The 26,784-nt window shown below is 38.0% G+C and overlaps 1 protein-coding gene across 1 annotated transcript in view; it reads right to left on the minus strand.

Moving 5' to 3' along the window:
- Positions 1–26,784, minus strand: part of UBR1 (ubiquitin protein ligase E3 component n-recognin 1) — a 152,732-nt gene that overhangs the window by 66,968 nt on the left and 58,980 nt on the right. Inside the window, exons 17-27 of the mRNA XM_049782441.1 lie at positions 26,458–26,568; positions 22,267–22,332; positions 21,552–21,653; positions 21,250–21,313; positions 14,454–14,578; positions 10,450–10,502; positions 6,113–6,215; positions 4,165–4,213; positions 3,705–3,859; positions 1,382–1,481; positions 369–478 (exon numbers count right to left, since the gene is read on the minus strand). Coding sequence (XP_049638398.1) covers positions 369–478; positions 1,382–1,481; positions 3,705–3,859; positions 4,165–4,213; positions 6,113–6,215; positions 10,450–10,502; positions 14,454–14,578; positions 21,250–21,313; positions 21,552–21,653; positions 22,267–22,332; positions 26,458–26,568 — 1,038 coding nt within the window. The remainder of the gene's footprint in view (positions 1–368; positions 479–1,381; positions 1,482–3,704; positions 3,860–4,164; positions 4,214–6,112; positions 6,216–10,449; positions 10,503–14,453; positions 14,579–21,249; positions 21,314–21,551; positions 21,654–22,266; positions 22,333–26,457; positions 26,569–26,784) is intronic.

Consider the following 26,784-nt stretch of genomic DNA (forward strand, 5'->3'; position numbering starts at 1 on the left):
CATATGGGATGTTGGGGATTAAACACAGATTAATCACATGCAACGCAAGCACTTTACCAGCTACACTATCATTCTGGTCCCCTATGTATTAATTTTTCATGGTAATGGGGAAATAAAGACTCATGGGTCTTTTTGTTTATTTGTTTTTTGTTTTGGGGTCACACCCAGCAGTGCTCAGGGGTTACTCAGAAATCGCTCCTGGCAGGCTCAGGGGCCCATATGGGATGCTGGGATTCGAACCACTGTCTTTCTGCATGCAAGGCAAATGCCCTACCTCCATGCTATCTCTCTGGCCCCAAGATCTCATGTTCTAGTATTGAGTAGCTATATCCCAAGTTTCTTAAATATATTACTTGAGACATAATTACCTGGAGTATCCATATTATCATGTCCTTCTGGCCTTCTAACTGGGGAATTCCTTTGAGTTTTTCTAAAAGCATTTGTATATTCTGAGCATTTGTGGCTGAACTTCCCAATCCTTTTTAAGACACAAATATATATCATTAAAAATATTCTCATAACATTACAAACATAATTTATAACTAATGTTGTTTACATTGGTAACAAAATTATACAACCAATTATTTCACTATAATTTTTTAAAAATAAAAGAATTTAATTATATGAAAGACTGAGTACTGAAGACATTATTTGATTTGCTCTGTCTTTCTCCTACATCTTCCACTGTTCTGTTAAGTGAAAATTACCCTCGATGATCTGATCTGTTTCTTGTCTTTCCTCTACTTGGATCATTCATTGTCTAATAAAATACTTAAAATCCTCCCAAAATGTGGAAGGTTATACTCACAAATACAATAATAGGTTTATGATAACCTCAGAGAATCTAAAAAATATAGTGTAAAAGGAAAATGAGATAGATGCCTTTCTCCTAAGAGTCTTATAATCAATGTCCCTAGAATGCACTCTTAAAACAATAACTTAATTAGGTAGCATTTAATAAATAAGAATGTAATCTAAACCTATTCTGTTCCTCCAGGTCTAATGAGCACTGTACCATCCACTCTGACTTCTGCAATCATTTTAAATTTAAGAACATTTAGGAACAATGATTAATTCTCTTCCATAGCTGGGTAGTGTGAAAGTTCTACATGCTGCAGTAGAATAGATCTGTAATGCTAATACAAAGAATAAAAGCAAGAAGCCTCCCAAATGAGGAGGGTGAACAAAAACATGCAATAAAATTATAGTAAGACATTAACAATATATTTGTATTGATTAAAATGTTAAAATCTGAAGATGTTAAGAAAAGACAATTACAGAATTCTCTGTGTTTAAAGGATTAACAGATCAAACTCCAAGATTTAAACTTTCAATATGAATTAGTACAGCTGAAACTGCTGAAAATAACCGTAAAACTTACTTGAAGCCTTATGGTAAAAATCAAATGTCACTTCTTCTTCGGGAGCTTTTTGAAGCTGTTGTTTTTCTTCCAATAATCCCAATGCGAGAATATGAAATGCCTGAAGGAGGAAAATAAGATAAATTATGTAAGTATATTCAAATAAAGATACTAAAATAAACACTATTATTTAAAAAAAAATGGTGAAGGTGATATATAAGCACTCTGGGCTGGAGAGACAGTACAACTTGTCTTGCATGCCCTGGAACTCTCATATTAGCCCCTGAGCCGAATAGGAGTGGTCCCTAAGCATTCCAGGTGTGGTTCAAAATCAGTAACAGAACAAAAACAAATAAGCAGTTTGCAAAAATTAATAATTACAAATATAAAATATAATTCTTAAAGGAACATGAGCTGAAATAAAATCATCTTTAGATTTCGAGTATTAGAATGGCAAAAAATTTAGTTTCATGAAATACAGAGTAGGTAAAGGTGTTGGTAAGCAAAATTTTTCATCACACTGGCACTGGGCAACTCAGCAACATTTTTAAAGACCAATATGATAACAGCTAACAAAAATGTAAATATATACATAATAAAAATTAGTAGAACAGATATGCTTATATAAACTTGCAAGAGTATTTATATGTGATCTTAGTTATACAAAGACCTAAAAATAAGGGGCCGGGCTGTGGCGCTAAAGGTAAGGTGCCTGCCTTGCCTGCGCTAGCCTTGGACGGACCGCGGTTCGATCCCCTGGTGTCCCATATGGTCCCCCAAGCCAGGAGCAACTTCTGAGCACATAGCCAGGAGTAAACCCCTGAGCGTTACCGGGTATGGCCCAAAAACCAAAAAAAAAAAAAAAAAAAAAAAAAAGACCTAAAAATAAACCTGAAAGTCTAGTAGAAGAAGACTGGTTAAACGTATTCTAGATATCTACAGCTATCAGGAATGTGCTAATATGAAGGATTTACAGAAGATACTTTTAATAGGCATGAAGGCACAGAGGAAAAACTAACATTGTATTGCAAATATATCTATGGTTTATAGAGCTTAAAGCATGTATTAATTAGCTATAATAAGTTAGATGCATTTTTCATATAGAAACATTTAGAGCCGATATGCTAATAAAAGACAAAAGAGAAAAGTTATTTAGATAAGTGCTAAATTATATCCAGTTATAGCTAATAAAGATGGCATTATTAAGTAATTTAACTGAAACAAGAAAAAGTAGCTGTTTATACTTAATTATCATAATAATTGACGAAATAATATATACATTTTATTAATGGGGAAAGTATTCTTTGCTTTTATATGGGAAGGGGGGTAACTTAAGATTCACGCATAGGGGCCAGAACGATAGCACAGTGGTAGGACATTTGCCTCGCATGTGGCTGTCCCAAAACAAATCTAAATTCAATTCCCTGGGCATCCCATATGGTCCCCCAAGCCAAGAGAGATTCCTGAGCACATAGCCAGGAGTAACCCGAACATCACCAGGTGTGGCCCAAAAACAAAACAAACAAAAGATTCAAGCCTAGACCTTTGTCTTTATATCTTTATCCTTATAATTCAAGTGAAATTAAAAATATAGAAAATTGGGCCGGAGAGATAGCATGGAGATAACGCGTTTGCCTTTCATGCAGAAGGACAGTGGTTCCAATCCCGGCATCCCATATGGTCCCCTCTGCCTGCCAGGGGCAATTTCTGAGCCTAGAGCCAGGAGTAAGCCCTGAGCACTGCCGGGTGTGACCCAAAAACCAAAACCAAAACCAAAAACAAAAACAAAAACAAAAAAAAAAAAAAAAGAAAATATTGTTATGTTATACCAATTTATTATTATCAGGAGAAGATACATCTATTTAGTTAGTTTTTGAACTGTACGTGATGGTGTTCTGGGGCTACTCCTAGATCTGGGATTATTCCTAGAAGTTTTTGGGAGATCAAACTGGTATTGGCCCATGAAAGGCAAATCTTAAAACCTGTTGTGTCTCTCTGGTCTAGAGCAGAGCTCTTTAAAAATAAATAAATATGTAAATGTTGGCCTATAGCAGAACTTTTAAAAAATAAATTTATGGGAGAGAATAAATTTATACATGTAAATATAAGTATATTTATTTATATGTAGAATATGGCTCCTAAAAGTAAAGAATGCTATAAACATGAGTGACTCTAAGGAAATCTATGTCATCTTTAATCAATCAACTATGATTGAACCCTTAGTCTCAGATACTTTGGTTGTGTGATTCTATCTCAAAAAAGAAGGTAAAGTTAGGGATCTTCCTCAGTGTCCCAAAATTCTACAGCTTAGATTTAGTAGAGAAAAATTTTCAGAAATACCTACCATCTGAAGCATGCCTTCAGTCCACAAGTTAGAGTCTGCATCTATTGCTCGTTCAAATATAGTCCTGAGAATATACATCATGATATCACAATTGAGAAGGTTAATCACTCTACTGAATGCAAGGCAGAATTCAGGAGGTGGTGGTGGCGGTAATGCTACAGTGAAAAGGAAAGGGATGGTAGGAGAGACAAACACATACATTTAAATTGGTGTTATTGTTATCCTACATGTTACATACCAAATACCAAAACATAGATTATGTGTAAGAAAATACTTAATTTCAACAATGAAAACACTATGTTCATATCTTAATATATCAAGACGAAATAAAGGACTCACTGAACTTTGGATAGTTTTCCACTTTCAAAACACAAAAACAAAAATAAAACATTATGTTTTGCTGCTGTGACCAATCACAGAAAATAATCAAAAGAAGTCAATTGAGAATCTCACTTTTTACCTTCATCTTTGTTTTCTTGTTTTCTCTTTTTCTTCTGCATGTGTTCAGCCTACATAAAAAAAATTTAAATCTATTTTAAAATATAATGTCAAACATGAAATAGAATACTTTGAAGCTGACAGTCAAGCTCATTGGCCTATCAACTATACTTATATATTAAAATCATATGCAAAATACTACCGTAGCACACTGCTGAAGGGAACACTGTATGACTGAAACTCAACAATCAACAACTTTTTAACTCTGTATCTCATGGCGATTCATAGTAGTAACAGCAGAAGTAGCAATAGTAGCAGTAGTAATATCTTAGCCCCAAAGTAAAACAGCTATAAAATACATGGCAGATTATTTTCTTCATGAAGAATTTAGGGACGGGGAGATGACTCAAATGTCTTGAGTTCAAACTCTGCATTTAGGAAGCCTAGATATGATTCCTGATACCTCATGATTAGTCATCAGTGTCAGCTGTGTGGCCCACTCTCAAAATTAACAAAAATAATTGAATCTCAATTCTTTCAAACTACTTGAAATGTGCCTAGTTCCTATTATACAGTATTTTATTATAGACTACATTATTGTTCCTTATACAAGATAACAGATATGATCAAATATTATAAAAATATATGTATACTCAAGTGATGCAATATATAACCTATGTAGTATTCTTGTCCTAAAATGTTTTGGTTTTGGGTCACAGCTGGCAGTGCTAAGGGCTTATTAGTTTCTGTGGTCTGGAATTATTCCTGGTGGGGCTCAGGTTGCTGAATGAGTACTAGAAATTGAACCCAAGTCAGCTGCATGAAAGGCAAGTGCCCTATTCACTCTTATTTGGCCTTTGATTTAGCCTATTGGCCAAATTATTATTTGAAATTTAATAATAAGAATATAATTAGAGAAATCTAGAATGTATGATTTTTATTCTATTTTATTTTTTGGTTTTTGGGTCATATCCATTGATGCTCAGGGGTTACTCCTGGCTATGCGCTAAGAAATAAATCCTGTTTGGGGACTATATGGGATGCTGGGGGAGCGAACCATGGTCCAAGGTCAGCTGTATGCAAGGCAAACGCCCTACCGCTGTGCCACTGCTCAGCCCTAGAATGTATGATTTTATTTTCTCTAGGATGCAAAAGAACCAAACTCAGAACATTTTTTTTGTTTGTTTTGTTTTGTTTTTGGGCCACACTCAGACATTACTCCTGGCTCTGTGCTCAGAAATAGCTTCTGGCAGGCTCAGGGGACCATATGGGATGCTGGGAATCGAACTGGGCTTCTTCCAGTGTTAACCACATGCAAGGCAAATGCCCTACCGATGTACTATTGCTCTGACCCCAACTCAAAGAACCTTTTTACATATACTTCTGAGGTGCATCCCAGGCCTTAGAATGCATACTAATTCTAAGCAACAATTAACCTAAACTTATTACATGAAAATTTATTATATAAATGTTTTGTGAAAGGCAAAACTTAATCCTAATAAAGTACCCTTTTTTTGGTTTTGTTTTGTTTTGGGGCCACAACCGGTGGCACTCGGGTTATTTCTGATTTTGCACCCAGGAGTCACTCCTGGCAGGCTCAGGGGACCAAGTGGGATGCTGGGAATCAAACCTGGATTTGTCCCAGGTCAGCAGTGTGCAAAGCAAACACCTTACCTCTATGCTATCACTCTGGCCCCATAAAGTACACTGTTAAAACAAGACACCAAATGAAGAGAATGGCTCTTGACTGAACTTTCCTCAACTAGGAAAAGACTACTTTTGGCTTAATCCAAAAAATATGAACACTGCCTATATACTTTTAAATATTACTGACCTCACTTTTATTTCCTGGGAGGGCTAATAACCTTTGTTAGTAAGAATATGAAACTAACTCTACCTTTTGTGGAGTTAGAAAGCATAAAGCATTTTAATTTTATTTATTGAAAGAAAAACTTTTCTCCTTTTCCTACCTTGCTATGTTGTGTTTTGGAGTAATGATAAAAATACATATTGAAGTCTTTCACTGATTCATCTTTTAGTTCATAAACTCCATGACCTGATACACCTGGTTTCCTAAACAGATTAAAAAAGAGGTGAACTGTATATTACTGAAGTACAGAACACATAGAACCTAAAAGTAAATCAAAGTTAAAATCTGCAGGAAGAAAACAATTATTTATCACTTACCTTACTCAAAATTTCATTCCATCAGTAAAACTAATACAAAGCCCTGAAATTAATTTCAAAGCCCTGAAAACAGCTATATTGTGTTTCATAATTGTGAAATTGAACTGTGAGTACTTTTAGATTATAATAAAGAGACCCAGTCCCATAAACCTACTTTAAATGTTCAATAATTCGGTGGAGGTGGTAAGAAGGGAATGCTATACACAGTTGGTGGAAATGCCATCTGGTTCAACATCTATGGAAAACAATATAGAGATCTTGCAAAAAGAATAAAACCCCTATATAATTCATTAATATCATTTCTCAGTATCTACTCCCAAGACAATAAAAAAAGATTACTGTATTTTTCGTACCAAAATATGGACTCTCCCCCACCCCCCAAAGTTTGTCTAATGGAACTAATGCTTTCTGAAGCTGAAGCCTGAGTGTTGGGGAGGAGAGCATCTAAAAATTATGTGCATCTCATAGAACAAAAAATACAATAATTCAAAAGGATATATGCACACCTACTTTCATCACAGTGTCTAGTACAAAATGTTGAAAGCCAAATTACCAACTATAAATGAATGAATCAAGAAGTTGTGTGATATATAAACAATGGAAAACTAAGCAACAATTTGCAACTCATAGAAAGAAAGAACTAAATGATACCAGTGAAATCAGTCAGATAAAAAGAAAAGATACAGAATGATTTCTTTTATATATAAAGATATATTAAAGATATACAGCAATAAAAGGCCAAAACAACACAACAGAATTGATCCGAAGACCTAAGTTGGGGAAAGTATAAGAACTAAAAGGGAGTGGACTTTGGAAAGTACATTGATGATAGTTGTGGTATTGAAATTATGCCCATGTGAAAGCATAATTAACAGTATTGTAAATCACAGTATCTGAAGCAATAAAGATATAACTTAAAATAAACAGATAATGCATATACAGTCAGGGGTTAAGCCACATCTGAGAGTTCAGGGATCCAACTTGGAATCTACACATGAAAAATAAGTTCTTCACCCTGTGAGCCATCTCTCCAGCACCTATATCAAGTTATTTTTATTCTTTTTTTTTTTTTTTTTTAGTTCCCTGAGCTAACTTGTAAGCCCTGAGCACTTGTGTGGCCCCCGACCAAAAATCAAACAAATGAAAATGAATGTGAACTCTGTGGCCTGAATGTAATACAATCACCAAAATCAAAGGAATGTAAATCTGTCATTATGGCTGAGTTTGCAAGTATTACAACCTTACCAGCTTCTCTTAAGAAGAACTATAATTAAAAAGCTGAGTTCATGGGCCAGAGAGATAGCACAGTAGTAAGGTGTTTGCCTTGCATACAGCCAATCCAGGACAGACGGTAGTTCGAATCCTAGCATCCCATGTGGCCCCCCATGCCTGCCAGAAGCGATTTCTAAGCGCAGAACCAGGAGTAACCCCTGAGCGCCACCTGGTGTGACCCAAAAACCAAAAACAAAAAACAAAAACAAACAAACAAACAAAAAAAAAAGCTGAGTTCATGGGGGAGAGATAGCACAGTGGTAGGACGTTTGCCTAGTATGGAGCCAACCTGGGACAGACCTGGGTTTGATTCCCTGCATCCCAATATGATTCCCAAGCCTGCTAGGAGTGATTTCTGAGTGCAGAGCCAGGAGTAACTCCTAAGCGCCACCAGGTATGGCCCAAAAACTAAAATTAAAATAAAATAAGCAGTAGGGCATTTGCCTTTCACATGGCCAATCCAGGATGGACTTTGGTTCGATCCCCTGGTGTCTCATATGGTCCCCCAAGCCAGGAGTGATTTTCGAGCGCATAGCCAGGAGTAACCCCGAAGCATCACCAGGTGTGGCCCAAAAACCAAAAAAATAAAAAAATAAAAAAAATAAAAAGGGCTGGGGACCAGAGAGATAGCATGGAGGTATTTGCCATGTACAGAGATACATGCCTTGCATGTAGAAGTACTGTGGTTCGAATCTTGGCATCCCATATGGTCCTCCGAGTGTGCCAGGAGCTATTTCTGACCATAGAGCCAGAAGTAACCCCTGAGCACTGCCGGGTGTGACCCAAAGACAAAAAAAAAAAAAGTTGGAACGACAACACAGTGGTAGGGTGTTTGCCTTGCACATGGTCAATCCAGGATGGACCTTAGTTTGATCCCTGGCATCCCATATGGTCCCCCAAGCCAGGAGCAATTTCTGAGTGCATAGCCAGGAGTAACCCATAAAAGTCACCGGGTGTAGCCCCCCCCCAAAAAAATTTTTTTTAAATAAAAATAAAATAAAATAAAAACTGAGTTCAACAGCCAGGTGTGTATGTGACCCCTGCTCATTGCAACACTAGAAAATGGAAAAGGAAAGAAGTGTTAGTTTACCCACTAAAGTTAAAGACATCTTCAAGGATGAAACTCCATTAACCAAGCAAATAGAAGCATAAATAAATAAATGGGACAACACTAAATTAAGAAGCTTCTTCACTTCAAAAGAAATAGTGACTAGGATATAAAGACTGCCCACAGTATGGAAGAAACTATTCAACCAATACTCACCATATAAAATAAAATAAAACAATATTTTAAGATATAGAAAACACTAGTAGAGCTTAACAAGAAAAAAAATCTAACCCCATTATAAAATAAGAAGAGATGAACAAAAACTTCCTCAAAGAGGAAATACAGATGGCCAAGGCACATGAAAAAAAAATGTACCACATAATTAATCCTTAGAGCCATGCAAATCAAAAGAACAATAAACTATCATCTCATACCAAAGAGAGTGACACACATCAAAAAAACAAAAACAGAAACAAGAACAGGGGCCGGAGAGATAGCACAGTGGTAGGGCATTTACCAACCCAGGACCAACGGTGGTTCAAATCCTGCATCCCATATGGTCCCCTGAGCCTGCCAGGGGCCATTTCTGAGCACAGAGCCAGGAGTAACCCCTGAAATGTCGCCGGGTGTGACCCAAAAACCAAAAATAAAAAGAACAAGAACAACTGGTGCTGGCAAGGATGTGGGGAGAAAGGGACTCTCATTCACTGCTGGTAATCCTGTCAACTGGTTCAGCATTTTGAGAAAACAATATAGATATTCCTCAAAAAACTAGAAATTGAGTTTCCATATGACCAGCAATATCACTCCCTAGGAATATATCCAAAGACAATGCAGAAAAGTCATCTATACTCTTATATTCATTGCCCTCTATTTCCCTGTGCATTTATTATTCATCACAGCACTATTCACAATAGTCAGAATCTGGAAACAACCGAAGTGCCAGGGAACATATGAGTAGCTAAAGAAGCTGTGGTACATCTACACAATGGAATACTAAATAGCTGTTAGTAAAAATAAAGTCATAAAATATGTTTATACAAGGATGAATATGAATAGTATTATGCTGAGTGAAATGAGTCAGTGGGAGAGGAATAGACAGAATGATTGCACTCCTTTTGGGGATGTAAAAAAAAAAGAAGGTAATAATATCCAAAGACAATAGAAATGAGGGCCAGGAGTACCAGTATACAGTAGGAAGCTTGCCACGATAAGAGGGGGAGTGCATTTAGGCCAGAGGAGAGACCTCTATGACAATGACAGTTGAAATTGATCACTCCGGAAAAAAACTGGGTACTGTTAGCACAGCACCAAAAAAACTGGGGTGTTAGCCCCAATAAATGATATTATAACAATATTAAACCACAGAGAGAGACAAGAAAAGAAAAGAAAAGAAAAGAAAAGAAAAGAAAAGAAAAGAAAAAAAGAAAAATGCCCTACAAAGGGTCAGACAGGGTATAAGGCATGGTGAAAAGGAAAGGGAAGGGGAAAGGGAAGGAAAGGAAAAGAAAGAAGAAAAATGTCTGCCAAAGAGGAAGACAGAGTAAAAGAAATGGTGGAGGTCAGGAGGAAAAGTGGGGACAATAGGTGGCAAGAACTATACACTGGTGAAGGGAATGGTACATTATATGACTAAAATTCAATCATTAGCAACTTCATAACTGTGCCTTTCATCGTGATTCAATAAAATTTTTATTTATAAATTAAAAATTAAAACATAATTTTCATTAAAGTAAATATCACAAATGAAAATAATTATTTTACTATCTCAGAAAAGAAGCATAAGTATTAAGTACTTACTTAAATGTGGCCACTTTGTTAATAACATTCTCTAGGCCTGTTTCATTATTTTCCTGTTAAAACAATATTTTTTGTTATTTTTACTTTTATGTAGTAATTTTTTTCTACTCTTACTGTGAACTGAGGTATTTTTGCAAAAATATTTCCAAAGTACTTTGCAAACAATAACATCAATATCCAAAGGAATTTAATTTCAAAAGAATGATAGCTAAAACAAATCAGTCCTGTTTCACAATTGAACTTAGGGTCTCACACATGAGACAGGAGATCTATCTGCCTGAGCCACATGCCTGGCCCTCAGGAACCAATTAGTTTTTGTTTGTTTGTTTGTTTGTTTGTTTGGGTCACACCCAACAGCAGTAAGGGGTTACTCCTGGCTCTATACTCAGAAATCTCTCCTGGCAGGCTCAGGGGACCATATGGGATGCCGGATTCGAACCACCGACCTCTATGAAAGGCAAATGCCTTACCTCCATGCTATCTCTCTGGTCCCAAGGAACCAATTACTTTTTAACTGAGCTACAACCTATATAATAAACTGCTTAGAGAAGAAACTGTAAGTTCACCTTCATGCATAAATTCACATCCGCGCACACATACATAGCATTTCCAATATTTCAAAGAAAAAAGAGCTCTTGTTCATGTACTATTATCCTCACTTGAGCTATGCTGTACTAAGCCCTAAAACTATAATAACAAAATAATTTTTCTTTTTCTTTTTCTTTTTTCTTTTTTTTTTTTTTTTTGTTTTTGTTTTTTGGGTCACACTCAGTAGCGCTCAGGCTCTATGCTCTACTGGCTCTATGCTCAAAAATCGCTCTGACAGGCTCAGGGGACTATATGGGATGCCAAGATTCGAATCACTGTCCTTCTGCATGCAAGGAAAATGCCCTACCTCTATGCTATCACTCTGGCACCACAAAATAAATTTTATCTATTGCTAACAATCACACAATATACACACACATGCACACTATGCAGGTGCCCAGGCATATTCTGATTTCTATAAATTTAATACAATTTTTTACAATTAATCTGAAGTTTTCCTTGAGTGAAAAATTATATCTAACATGAAACAACTATTTATTTTGTTTATCATATCGAGGGTTGAACTCAGGATCTCACACATAATCTGAAGTAATTTAAAACCAGGAGAAGGGGGGACGGAAAGATAATATGGAGGTAAGGCATTTGCCTTGCATGCAGAAGGACGGTGGTTCGAATCCCTGCATCCCATATGGTCCCCCAAGCCTGCCAGGAGCGATTTCTGAGCGTAGAGCCAGAAGTAACCCCTGAGTGCTAAAGGGTGTGAACCAAACCCCCCCCCAAATAAACAAGATAAGGACCTAATATTGATACTAGAATTAATTCATAATTCTTATATACTTGGAAAATGTAGAAATTTAGTCTCTTTTTTTTTTTTAATAAAAAATAAAGTGTTTTTCAAGATATATGCAGCAAAAATCTGGGTATACAGTCTCTTGCAGTCTCTACTATGTCTATGTCTCTGCTATGTCTATCACTAGTGGTGTGTGAAATTATCTCAAGAAGCATAAAAGACAAGGCCGGAGAGATAGCACAGCGGTGTTTGCCTTGCAAGCAGCCAATCCAGGACCTAAAGTGATTGGTTCGAATCCCGGTGTCCCATATGGTCCCCCGTGCCTGCCAGGAGCTATTTCTGAGAAGAACACCAGGAGTAACCCCTGAGCACCGCCGGGTGTGGCCCAAAAACCATAAAAGATAGGTGTTTTAAAAGTTTTCAATAGCTATATATTTTAGAGTGTGTTGTAGAATAAACCTAGAACATCTACTATTTCAAAGAAACATGCTTAGAAAGTTGTTAAGAAAAAATAAAAGTACACTGATTTTTAAATGTACTAATAATATAAAATTGGTAAATAGATAAAAATTCTTAATGTGATAGTTAAATTCTTACTTTTCTTTTCTTTTTTTAGTTTTTGGGTCACACCCGAACGCTCAGGGGTTACTCCTGGCTCTATGCTCAGAAATCGCTCCTGGCAGGCTTGGGAAACATATGGGATGCCAGGATTTGAACCACTGACCTTCCATATGTAAGGCAAACGCCTTACCTCCATGCTATCTCGCTGGCCCCTGCTTACATTTTTTTTAGATCAGTTAACAATGAAACTGAAAAAGGGTACAAATAATTTCGGGAGGGAGATGATCAACATTCAAAATTTATTTCTAGTTTACTTCTCTGGACAAAGTTTAATTTTCTAATTCTTTTTATTATCAGCATTCTAATTTATAAAATACCTCTCAATATATCTGTAGACTATTACTTTAACATCTGTGCATTAAAAAATCAAATATCTTTGAGTCACACAGACCTCCAACTGCACAGACTAGATACTAGAACTCTCACATTCTGTGAGGCACTGGATGGCATCAAATCTTTTTTTGTTTGTTTGTTTTGGTTTTGGTTTTTGAGCCACACCTGGTGACACTTAGGGGTTACTCCTGGCTCTTCACTCAGAAATGTCTCCTGGCTTGGGGGACTATATTATATGTGATGCCAGGGGATCAAACCACGGTCTAACCTAGGTTAGCGTGTACAAGGCAAATGCCCTACCATTTGTACCACCACTCCAGCCCAAATCTTAAACAGATCACCCAGCAGGTTGCACAGCTTCTATTTTGTTTCTTTCCTTTCCCTGTAGTCAATGGTTCCTCTGGACTGTCCCTAGTCATTCATAACTTCTCATGTAGGCATTTTTTTCCCAATACGATCTTAGTCATCTCTTTTTGTTTATTTGTTTGTTTATTTTTGGGCCACACCTGGCGGTGCTCAGGGGTTACTCCTGGCTGCTCAGAAATAGCTCCTGGCAGGCACAAAAAGTAGATATCTTAACATCCATTTCTTCTAAAAAACCATATTAACATACCACCCAAATTAGTCTAGTACTTTAGGTAGTGTATTTTTTCTTTGAAGAAACTAAACAAAAATTCAAGGAGTTTCTTACTCTAATACTCTGTATATTTTATTTTGATAACTGCCAGGCAATTTTAACCTATGTAAATAAAAATTTCAAACATGTTAATACAATATAGTATACTGTCTATTCCCATTTAGAGAACTAAGTTTTCAATTCTGGCATCTAAAATATATTGCATTAAAAACTTTTTGTACTTGTATTTTACTGTGGTAATTTCATGTCCAAAACTTAAAAAAAATCCTTAATTTTTAGAAATTAAATAAAAACTTACAAATGTAAGTTGCAAAACTTCAAATGTTAAATTCAGTAAGAATGAAGAGAATTAAGAAGACGTAAGTATAAAATAGACCTATTTTATTGAGTGTTTTGTTTCATTTTGATTTTTGTTCTTGGACCACACCCGTTGACACTCAGGAGTTACTCCTGGCTATGTGCTCAGAAATTGCCCCTGGCTTGGAGGGAACAAATGGGACGCCTGGGGATCACACCGGGTCTGTGCCAGCAAGGCAGACGCCTTACCTGTAGCATTACCGCTCCAGCCCCAAAAGTACTAGTGTTTTATCCTAAAAAATGGAATACTGGTTTTATAACCAAAAGTAAATACTCTGAATATTTCCAAAATGTTTCTTAATGTCTCAAAGCCCAGAATATCACTAATAAATAAATAAATAATTTTTTTTAAATGGTTGAGTTTTAAGTCCATAAAATATGGTAAACAAATGTTCTTAAGCCCCCAAAATAACTTCCAATAAGACAAATAGGGGCCCGGAGAGATAGCACAGCGGCATTTGCCTTGCAAGCAGCCAATCCAGGACCAAAGGTGGTTGGTTCGAATCCCGGTGTCCCATATGGCCCCCCGTGCCTGCCAGGAGCTATTTCTGAGCAGACAGCCAGGAGTAACCCCTGAGCACCGCCAGGTGTGACTCAAAAACTAAAAAAAAAAAAAAAAAACAAAAAAAAAAACCAATAAGACAAATACAAAAAAAAAATCCTGTCTTAGGGTGAATAAATTTGAAAAAGAAAAAAAAAAAAAGAAAAAAGACTTACATTTTCAGGTAAATTTTTGGCAATTGCACTGTGTGGCATGGGTTCAATGCAGAGTAAGTGAACAATTTCCCTCATTGTGACCTCTTCCTTGGTCACATTTCCCACTCCAGGTACATAACGCTCTCCTAACACAAAATATAAAAAGAAAAATTAACTTTAATTGCCTTCTACTTACCGGTTTGCCGGCATATAAGACGACTGGGCGTATAAGATGACCCCCTAATTTTGCAGTTAAAACATAGGTTTAGGCCTATATTCACTGTATCAGACAGAACGTTCCTGTGCTGCAACTGTATGTACCACAGTGAGCCAATCACAACAAGCAAAGGTTCAAAGGTTCTACTGTAATAGACTTCCTCTCTAACTCTGGCCAATCTGAGCAGGCTTTTGACAGTGTAGATTGGGGTCTAAAACATTGTCTAATTGGCATGCATAAAAAACGTGCTTGGATTGACTAAGTCAGAGAGGCGGTCCGAGCAGTCTTGCAGTGATTGGTCCCTTATCATAGGTACCTTTTCTGGCAATTCCCTGGTGGCGTCAGTTAATCTCCCCCACTACATGAACCAAACAACACCCCATCCTCCGACCCTAGCACTGAACCACCAACAAGGTTAGCTGGGTTTTGCCAGAAGTGGCCCCCAGATCTCCTGAGTACTGTTTGGGAGCCTCCAAGAAAGAGATTTGGAAACTCTGCGGCCTAATTTTTTTTGTTTGTTTCATTTAGCAGCATACTGAAACATTTTTTGGGATATACTTGGCATATAAGATGACCCCCGATTTTCGGTTGACCTTTTTTTTGTTTCAAAAGTCGTCTTATATGCCGGAAAATATGGTAAATCTTTACTACATGATGACTTACAAAGATTATTGTATTAAATGAAGTCTATAAGATGATACAAAAATTATTTGGCTCTGTTATGAACTCTGAAAAAGTCTGTTTGCTAGAAGACAGAGGAAAACTCTAAAAAAGATCTGAAGGGGCATGCAGGTGGTCTTTATATACTTATATAAAAAAAGGAAAAGAAAAAAAAAGATCAAAGTGAGAAACAGTGAAACAAAATAATTTCACATAATTTGTTTGTTTTTTTGGCCACAACCAGCAGGCACAGGAATGATTCATAGTTCTGCACTCAGGAATCACTCCTGGCAGGCTGTGGAACCATATAAGAAGCCAGAGATCAAATCCAGATCAGCCATATGCAAGGCAAACACCCTCTCCACTGTGCTACTGCTTCAGCACATTTTTTTATAAATTTCTATGAAATTATCTTTTTATATATTTTTAATCTTTACTGTTTGATTGGTTGGTTGGTTTTTGGGCCATTCTCGGCAGTGCTCAGCAGCTACTCCTGGCTCTGCAGATCATATGGGTACACCATATGGGATGCCAGGAATCGAACTGTGTCGGCCGCATGCAAGGCAAATGCCCTACTGCTGTGTTATCTCTCCAGCCCATCATTTTATGTTTTTAAAATTATACTTATAATTAACTTTTAAAATCATATATAATCATAGGTTTACCCTAGTGGTTTAACATTTACAGTGGTTTTGATGTACACAAATACCACATTTTACTACTAATGTGCCTAAGACCATCTACCAATATCCTTATGCTATTGCCCCTTCTACCTTTTGTTCTTTCCCATCTCCTCTCCTCCCTTGCTTAGTGGTTTCAGTTCTGTAATCCTGGCCAACGCTTAGTCAATACTGTCTATTCCTATTTTGTTTATCTCTATATCAGATAAGTGATATTATCTGGTATTTATCCTTTTCCCTCTGACTTACTTTTCTTAACTTGACTCTAGTTACATCCAGGTTGCAATGAAAGGCAAGAGTTCATCTTTTTTTATGGCTACATTGTGTATCTATATCTCACAACTTCTTTATTCATTCATCTCCCATTAGACATTGGGGGTGTTTCCATATACTGGTTATTAAACTAAGTGTTGCAATGAATATAGGTGTGCATAAATCCTTTTGAATAAATGTTTTTGTATTCTGGGTGTAGATGCCAAGAAGTAAGATCACTGGATCACACAGATGCTCTATTTTTCTTTTCTTTTCTTTTTTTTTTTTTTTTTTTTTTTTTGGTTTTTGGGCCACACTCATTTGACGCTCAGGGGTAACTCCTGGCTATGCGCTCAGAAATCGCCCCTGGCTTGGGGGGACCATATGGGATACCGGGGGATCGAACCGCGGTCCATCCTACGCTAGCGCTTGCAAGGCAGACACCTTACCTATAGCGCCACCTTCCTGGCCCCTCTATTTTACTTTTCTAAGAAATCTCCATACTGTTTTCCATAGACAACATCAAATTAAAACTTTTGAATGACAAGAAAGTTAGGCTAGGGATAGCATACCAGCAGGGAGTTGCCTTGTAGGCGGCTGACCAAGGATGAACTGCAGTTCGATATCCCAGCATCCCATATGATCCCCCAAGCCAGGAGCGATTTCTGAGCGCAGAGCCAGGAGTAACCCCTGAGCATCACTGTATGTGGCCCAAAAACCAAAAACCAAGAAAAATAAAGAAAGAAAGCTGAGCTAAAACGAAAAGATACCCTACTGAGTGGGAGATAATATTTACACAGAAAACATCCATAAATGGGCCAATTTCTGAGTTTTAGAAAGTTGGGCTAAAATGAAAAGACACCAAATGAGTGGGAGATAATATTTGCATATAAAACATCCATGCAAGGGCCAATTTCTGAGATTTTTTTTGGGGGGGGGGGTCACACCCGGTGCCACTCAGGGGTTACTCCTGGCTCTACACTCAGAAATTGTTCCTGGCAGGCTCGGGGGACCATGTTGGGATTCGAACCACCGTCCTTCTGAAAGCAAGGTCCTACCTCCATGCTATCTCTCTGGCCCCTGGAAAAGAACATTAAGGCAAACGATCATACAATGGAAAAAATACTCAAAGAATGTGAAGAGATGAAAATAGAAGTCTTGGGCCGGAGAGATAGCATGGAGGCAAGGCATTTGTCTTGCATGCAAAAGGACAGTGGTTCAAATCCTGGCATCCCATATGGTCCCCTGAGCCTGCCAGGGCAATTTCTGAGCGTAGAACCAGAGTAACCCCTGAGCACTGCCGGTTGTGAGCCAAAAATAAAAAAAAAGGGGGGGGCAGAGAGCACGGCAGTAAGGCGTTTGCCTTAGACGCAGAAGGACTGTGGTTTGAATCCCAGCATCCCATATGGTCCCCCGAACCTGCCAGGAGTGATTTCTGAGTGTAGAGCCAGGAGTAACCCCTGAGCACTGCTGGGTGTGACCCAAAAACCAAAAAAAAAAAAAAAAAAAAAAGAAAAGAATCATTGGAGTGCCAGAGACCCAGGAAGGGGATCCACAGGAAGAATCAACAGTCAAAGACATCATCACAGAGAAACTCCCAGAGCTAAAGACTGCATGCAATCAAATCCTGCATGCCCAAAGAGTACCAGCTAAAAGATACCCAAAGAAAAACACTCCAAGACACAGCCTAGTCACAATGACGAATCCTACAGATAGAGATAGAATACTAAAAGCAGCAAGAACAAAAAGGGAAATTACATTCAAAGGAGCATCCATAAGACTTACAGCAGACATGTCACAAGAAATTCTTAAGGCCTGAAGATAGTGGTGGGATATTGTGACAAGACTGAACGAAATGGAGGCTTCACCTAGAATACTGCACCCAGCCCGACTCATGTTTAGGTTTGAAGGAAGGATACATAGCTTCACGGATAAGCAACAGCTCAGAAACTTTACAGATGCAAAACCAGCTTGAAAGGAAAAACTGAAAGGTCTACTTTAAGACAAGACAGACCAACAGACACGCCAAACTTATACACAAAGATGACATTAAATCCCATGACAATCATCTCCCTCAATGTCAATGGACTAAATGCACCAGTTAAGAGAACCAGAGTGGCTAAATGGATCAAAAAGATAAATCCAACCTTCTGCTGCCTACAAGAAACATACCTGAATAGTCAGAACAAACATAAACTCAAAATCAAAGGTGGGAGAAAAATCATCCAAGCAAACAACACCCTTAAAGAAGCTGGGTGGCCATATTAATATCTGATGACAGCAAATTTAGACTCAGAAAAGTTGTAAGGGACAAAGATGGACACTTCGTACTGATCAAGGGATATGTGCAACAGGAAGAAATCACACTACTAAACATATATGCACCCAATGAGAGATTAGCAAATGGGTTTTAAGAAAAATAAAAACATTTTTGTAATAATCCTCAGAGACAAAGAAAGGAGGGCTCGAAGGTCCAGCTCATGACATGAAGCTCACCACAAAGAGTGGTAGTGCAGTTAGAGAAATAACTACACTGAGAACTATCATAACAATGTGAATGAATGAGGGAAGTGGAAAGCCTGTTTTGAGTACAGGTGGGGGTGGGGTGGGGAGGAGGGAGATTTGGAACACTGGTGGTGGAAATGTTGCACCGGTGAATGGGGGTGTTTGTTACATAACTGAAACCCAACTACAATCATATTTGTTTTGTTTTGTTTTTTTGGTGTTTGGGCCACACCCGGCAGTGCTCAGGGGTTACTCCTGGCTGTCTGCTCAGTAATAGCTCCTGGCAGGCACCGGGGACCATATGGGACACCGGGATTCGAACCAACCACCTTTGGTCCTGGATCGGCTGCTTGCAAGGCAAACACCGCTGTGCTATCTCTCCGGGCCCAATACAATCATATTTGTAATCAAGGTGTTTAAATAAAGATATTTAAAAAAAATAAAAGAAGGGGCTGGAGAGATAGCATAGAGGTAGGGCGTTTGACTTGCATGCAGAAGGTCGGTAGTTCGAATCCCAGCATCCCATATGGTCCCCCGAGCTGCCAAGAGTGATTTCTGAGCATAGAGCCAGGAGTAACCCCTGAGCACTGCCAGGTGTGACCCAAAAAACAAAACAAACTAAAATAAATAAATAAATAAATAAATAAAAGAAATGTGATTAAAAAAAAAAAGATTTTAGCAACGAAAGTTACAAGTCCTGCTGAGAAATCAGCCAGTCCAGCAATAAAGCTTCTGGCAAATAACATGTAAAATAAATCTGTGTTTTCAGATTTACCTAATGGCAAAAATCCTTAAAAGGAATTATTAATATAAAGCAGTATCAGCTGCCATGAAGTAAGAAATCAGAAAAATAAAGAAAAGGGAAAACAAACAAAATAAAAAAAAATAGAAATCAGAAAAATAAGTCAAAATAGAAAGTCAAGAACCAGTTTACTGGTGAAAGCAACAGAGACTGCATTATCGGTAAACAAAAGTAAAATGGTCAATATTGGTACAAATAATTTAGTTAGATTACAGTTAAAGACTAATTTTCTTAAACCTACATATATTTTTGTCTCTCTTCTAACTCGGATAATTATATCCCAGTTAGATATAGTTAGCCCAGTTGAAACAAATCCCCAATTATAATCAGGTATCAAAAAATATAGAAGTAAAAGATATAGTTTTTTTGTTTGTTTTGGGGCCTCACCAGCTATGCTAGATGCTTATTCCTGGCTCTATGGTGAAGGCTTCTGGTGCTAAGGAACAAACCTAGATCCACTGCATGCAGAGCAAGAGCCTTACCCACTGTACTATCTCTCTGACCCTTAAACATATTGTCTGAACCTAGGCAGCCTATGCATGTGGCATGGGCAAAGACCACCAGCAGTAACAAACTATTCCTAATATGAGTCTTTTTTTTTTTTGGCCTCGTTGTCTGGACCCCAGAGGCTTCAGAACTTTAGAATGAACCTTTGAGAGTCTGGCTCCAGCTGTGGCCACCTGCTCCTAAAGCACCCTGGTTCCATTCCTCACAGGACAGACACTCACCTTTACATACACTGCTCCTCACTCAGACTAAACCCCATTTTGTAGGATGGTCCCCTTTTCCTCTCCCTTCCTCACTCCTCCCTCTACCCAAGATCTTTTTTATTAAATCTTGAGAACCAATTAAAATTTTTTCTTTTATTTTTGCTGTTTGTTATTACAGTGGGGACCATACTTAACGGAATGTGGAGGCTCTGAAGCTACTCCCAGCATGGCTCAAAAACCATGTGATGCAGAGGATCCAATTCTTGCATGCAAGGAAACATCTAGCCAGCTTGGAGGCACCAGATAATGCAGGGATCCAACCTGGAGGCCCCACCAGTGAGCTCAATAGCTAGCCTTAGCTGCACTTCACAATTATATCTTTCTTTCTCCTTCTTTTGATTGAAGTCACACCCTGTGATGTTTGATGAATCACGTGGTGCCAGGACAAAATGTAAGGCTCAAAAAAGCAAAAGATGAACTCTATTCTTTGAATAATCTCTCAAACCAATTGTACTTTGTTTTAAAGATAGATTTTTATTATATATTTTGCTTTGGGGTCTTACATGATAGTGCTCAGGACTTATTCCTGATTCTTTGCTCAAGGACCACTCCTGTTTTGGCTGCTTGGAGGTAAAAGCCTACCCACTGAACTACTTAAAGTATAGTGGGTAGGCCCCTAATGGCATATTTTTGGAATGGGTACTCAGGAGTTACTCCTGGCTCTGTACTCAGGAATCACTCCTGGTGGGCTTGGGTAACCATATGGGATGCCAGGGATCAAGTCAGGTTTGGCCACATGCAAAGCAAATGTCCTACTTGCTGTATTATTCCTTTGGTGTGTCTCAAAAGGTGTGTTTTTAAACATATTAATTATAGTCACTCTATCGCTCACTATGCCATATTCAGGAGAAGAGTAAGTGATAAATTACAGTTCTTATTAATATTCACACTTAAAAATTTAAGCCATGGTTTATTTCAAAATTTGTCTTACCCACAATATAGATGAGGACTTGAAGCATTTCTTCTATTAATGTGTTATATTGCTTAATTAAATCCTAAAGAAATGAAAAATGTTTAGTTAGTAAGAATCCCAAACTTTAATTAGTATATATTTATGAATCGCATTTATCCTACCCAGTCCAGTATTTTCCTTTATATGAAAGCAATAAATATAATTCCCTTCTTTAACATCAAAAATTCAACAAGTTCAAGTAAGTACTCAAGAACAATCTGTTAATAATAATTTGCTTTGGAATTAAAATCAAAGTTTATGAGCAATATTATGTTATTTACCTGGTCTTTTGTAGATAGAGTTTTGTTAAAAGCATCAGCAAGTTCATACCTCTGAAGCACCAGTAACAAAAACTTGTTGGGATCCATTAAAGATGCACCAATCTGCAAAAGAAATACAGTATCACAACTCTCATGTATACAATGAGAAAACATTTTGTTTGTAATATCAACTATAGGATGGTCATAAAATTATAAAGTGAAATTATATAAGAATGTAAATTGCGGGCCCGGAGAGATAGCACAGCGGCGTTTGCCTTGCAAGCAACCGATCCAGAACCAAGGGTGGTTGGTTCGAATCCCGGTGTCCCATATGGTCCCCTGTGCCAGGAGCTATTTCTGAGCAGATAGCCAGGAGTAACCCCTGAGCAACGCCGGGTGTGGCCCAAAAACAAAAAACAAACAAACAAACAAACAAAAGAATGTAAATTGCCCTTGCATTTCTAAAATATATAAAATTGGGGCCAGAGTGATAGCACAGCAGTAGCAGCTGACCCAGGACAGACCTGGGTTTGATTCCCGGCATCCCATATGGTCCTCTAAGCCTGCCAAAGCCAGAAATAAACTCCTGTGCCCCCCACCCCAAATAAATAAATAAATAAATAGAAATTTTAACAATAAAAAATTTTAAGCAAATAAAGTTAAAATATATTTTCTTTTCACAAGGAATCTCTGAAGAAAGATTGAAACATAACCGCTAAAGTTATTTAAAAGATACCTGAAGCATGATAATATCTTTATCATACATTTCTTCTCTGCACTTAACATCCTGGTAATAAAACACCTAAAAAATAAAATGTAAAACAGATGCTAAATTATTTTCTTTCAAACAAAACTCTGAATAGAAACTAATTCTTTTTTGTTGTTGTTGTTTTGTTTAATTTGTTTTGTTTTTGGGTCACACCTGGCAGCGCTCAGGGGTCACTCCTATGGGACGCCAGGTTTCGAAACAATGAGCGTCTGCATGAAAGGCAAATGCCTTACCTCCATGCTATCTCTCCAGACCCAGAAACTAATTCTTAAAAATTTCTCTTAGAAAAAAAAAAATTTCTCTTAGTAATTCCAAAAGCTCCTTAAGAGGTTAAAAAAAAAGCAAGTTGTATTTCTACAATCATAGGGTATTTGTATGTTTAAAAGGAAATATGCTGTGGCAAGAACAATAGTAAAACAAGTAGGGCAATTACTTTGTACACAGCTAAACCAAGTTCAATCCTGGCACCCCATATGATCCCTGAACTTCCCAGTACTGATCCCTAGCAACAAAGCCAGGAGTGAGCCCTGAATATTGCCCGTGTGGCCTCAAAACAAAAACAAATAAAGACATAAAAAACTTTGAAATTATTTATGTGTATTATGTACATGTGTGTGAATTGGAGACATAAATGAATTTGAGGCTGGAGAGATAGCACAGTGGTAGGGCATTTGCCTTGCATGCGGCCGACCCAGGACTGACGGTGGTTCGATTTCCAGTATCCCATATGGTCCTCTAAGCTATTTCTGTATACAGAGCCAGGATTAATCCCTGAACACCACAGGGTGTGACCCAAAAACCAAATCAAACCAAACCAAACCAAACCAAACAAAATAAAATAAATTTAACATTTTGGAGACTAGAGAGATAGTACAGCAAGTAAGGCATTTGCTTACTGAGTTTTTGATTCTAGGCAATCTAAATGGTTCCCCAAGCAGTGCTAGGAGTGAGTCCTGGGTGCAGAGCTAGGATTAGCACCTGAGCATCATCGAGTGTTGGTCCCCAAACAAACAAAATTTTAAAAATTTAAAGTATAAGGGCCAGAGAGATAGCACAGTGGCGTTTGCCTTGCAAGCAGCCGATCCAGGACCTAAGGTGGTTGGTTTGAATCCCGGCATCCCATATGGTACCCAGTGCCTGCCAGGGGCGATTTCTGAGCAGATAGCCAGGAGTAACCCCTGAGCACTGCCAGGTGTGGCCCCCAAAAAAAACAAAAAACAAAACAAAACAAAACAAAATTTAAAGTATGAATGTTACTCCAAATACTCTAAACCAGGAGACTCAAACTCAATTTACCGCAGGAGGCAAAGTCGGGGTGATCCTTGAGTGCAAAGTCAATAGTAAGCCTTGAACATTGGGGGGTGTGACCCAAACAACTAAAACAAAACAAAACAAAAAAAGATTCCTCTAGGGCAGGGCCACAAAATGTTGTACAGAAGGCTGTTTGCAGTCTGCGGGCCACGAGTTTGAGACCCCGCAAGGAATTGTATCTCATATACACAATAGAATATTATTTGGCCATAGAAAAGATAGTCATGGGCCCGGAGAGATAGCACAGCAGTGTTTGCCTTGCAAGCAGACGATCCAGGGCCAAAGGTGGTTGGTTCGAATCCCGGTGTCCCATATGGTCCCCTGTGCCTGCCAGGAGCTATTTCTGAGCAGACAGCCAGGAGTAACCCCTGAGCAACACCAGGTGTGGCCCCAAAAAAAAACAAAAAAAATAAAAGATAGTCATGCAATTTTCTGATACATGGAGGTTCCTAAAGAGTATAAGAGTATCATGCTGGGCCCGGAGAGATAGCATGGAGGTAAGGTGTTTGCCTTTCATGCAGGAGGTCATCAGTTCGAATCCCGGTGTCCCATATGGTCCCCCGTGCCTGCCAGGAGCAATTTCTGAGCATGGAACCAGGAATAACCCCTGAGTGCTGCCAGGTGTGACCCAAAAACCACAAAAAAAAAAAAAAAAAAAAAAAAAAAAAAAAAAAAAAAAAAAAAAAGAGTATCATGCTAAGTGAAGTTAGACTGAGGAAGAAAGACCAACACAGAATGATCTCTCTCATATGCCTGATATAAAGAAACATAATATTGGAATAATGAATGCCCAAAGACATTGGAAACAAAGAACAAGAGGACTGGTATTTAGTAGGAAACATGCCACTTGAGGTGGCAGGGGGATAGGAAAGGGGGGGGGGGAATTGGAGGGGGAGACACACACGGACAATGACTATGGTAGAAGGATGTATGTAAAAGAAAGAAGTGATGCAGAAAGGTGTTAAAATGTTATAACTGAAACCTGCAGCAGCAGTATTGTAAACCACAGTGCAAAAATTAAACAAAAATAAAAAGCACCTCTCCTAGGAGTAGTATGGTAGGTGGGAGGCAAACAAAACTGTAAAGGGAAGGAAGGGCATTAGTTGAGGAAAGTAGACACAAGTGATGGGATCAGTGCTGAAATATTGTATGCCTGAAACCCAAACATAAACAGCTTTGTAATCTCAGAGTGACTAAGTACAAATTAAAAATTAAAAGAAAATAAGTGAATTATATCTAAGTTTAAAACCTCAATGAAATAATAGCAAACAATTGTTACATATTCTACAATCAATGGAAGCACCATTTTTTTTCCCAAGTGGTAACTCCACAAGTTGTTTTTAGGAAAAGGATTTCTTATTTTCTGCTCTAACATAGAAAGAAAATTATATGCAACTTTCTTTGTATTATCAATTTTAATTTATTTTTAATTTGAGCACTGTATTTACAAAACTGTTCATAAAACACAATTTTGTTTTGGACATTCAATATTCCAACATCAACCCTACCACAAGTGTGACCTTCTCTCCACTTTTGTCCCCAGTTTCCCATCCTCATTCAACACCTAACCCCGTAATAGACACAAAGTAATTTATTTTATATTGCTTGTTACAATAAAATGGTAAATGGAATTATCAAAAATAGTTTAGCAAATGAAACTTTGGGAAAACTGTTGTATTTCACACAGGTGTTCTGTAAGTCATTGTATGAAGATTTACTGAGCTGCTTTGTTGCTAGCTGCACCTTCTGTTTCCCATTTAATTTTCTGTGCTCCTTCTGGGATGTCAGTATTGTGTATTCACTTATTTTCTTTTAATTTTTTTTTTTTTTGGTTTTTGGGTCACACCTGGCAGTGCTCAGGGGTTATTCCTGGCTCCAGGCTCAGAAATTGCTCCTGGCAGGCACAGGGGACCATATGGGGCGCCGGGATTCGAACCGATGACCTCCTGCATGAAAGGCAAACGCCTTACCTCCATGCTATCTCTCCGGCCCCTTTTCTTTTAATTTTTAATTCGTATTTTGTTATTCTGAGATTACAAAGCTTTTTTTTTTTTTTTTTTTTTTTTTTTGGGCCATACCCGGTGATGCTCGGGAGTTACTCCTGGCTATGCACTCAGAAATCACTTCTAGATTAGGGACCATATGGGATAAACCTAGGTCCATCCTAGGTCAGCTGCTTGGCAAGCCAAACGGCACCGCTCTGGCCCCTACAAAGCTATTTATGATTGGGTTTCAGGCAGACAATATTTCAACACTAATCCCATCACCATTTGAAGAGATGATGTATGGCCTCATGAGGCAATGTGCTTCAGGAAGTGCATAACTGGGATGATTCAGCCTGCATCCGAAAAACCAGTGTACCTGGGAGTTTCAATGATTTGGTGTCTCTTAGGTTTCAATTTACAGAGAGAGTGAAAAGACTATAGGTTTGCAATAAGGTTATTGTTAAAAATGTTAAGGGACAGGTTTCTTATGATACCTAATTTTTCATTTAATAGCACAAAAGAAATGTGTATAGGGTCCCTAGTTCTTTCTTTTCTGAACTGACACAAAGAACATATAATAAATACTCAGCAGCACTGAGGGACACACACACACACACACACACACACACACACACACACACACACACACACGCACGCGTGCAAACCCAAACTAGGATATTGGTGGTAGGAATTGTGCATTGGTGAAGGGTGGTATACATTCTATGACTGAAACCCAACCATGAACAATTTTGTAACTACAGTGCTACATAAAGTAATTATATATAAAAATATATAAAAAAGAAGAAAATAAAAACAGATCAAGAATACATTTATATATGTAAATTAATAGGTCTTGTCATACCTGGCTAATGAGAGAAAGTCCATTTCTTCGCCACATTTCAGCAACAACTTGGGCAACTAATACCAAGCAGCGCAAAGGGTATTCTACTAGTACCTCTATTTGGAAGTCCTCCTGAAACAGAGTGAGATCAATCTTATTATTTCTCAGAGTGTTTGGATGTGTCTAAAAGTTATGTTTCTCAAAGCCCTAAAAATTACTGTTTCTTCTTTAAAATGGAAAACCGTGGGGCCGGAGCAATAGCACAGTGGTAGGGTGTTCGTCTTGCATGCAGCCATCCTAGGACTGACACAGTCCAATAACCCGAAAGCCATGTGGTCTCCCAGCCCA

The sequence above is a fragment of the Suncus etruscus genome, chromosome 10 (assembly GCF_024139225.1).
Source record: "Suncus etruscus isolate mSunEtr1 chromosome 10, mSunEtr1.pri.cur, whole genome shotgun sequence".
Classification (NCBI taxonomy): Eukaryota; Metazoa; Chordata; class Mammalia; order Eulipotyphla; family Soricidae; genus Suncus; species Suncus etruscus.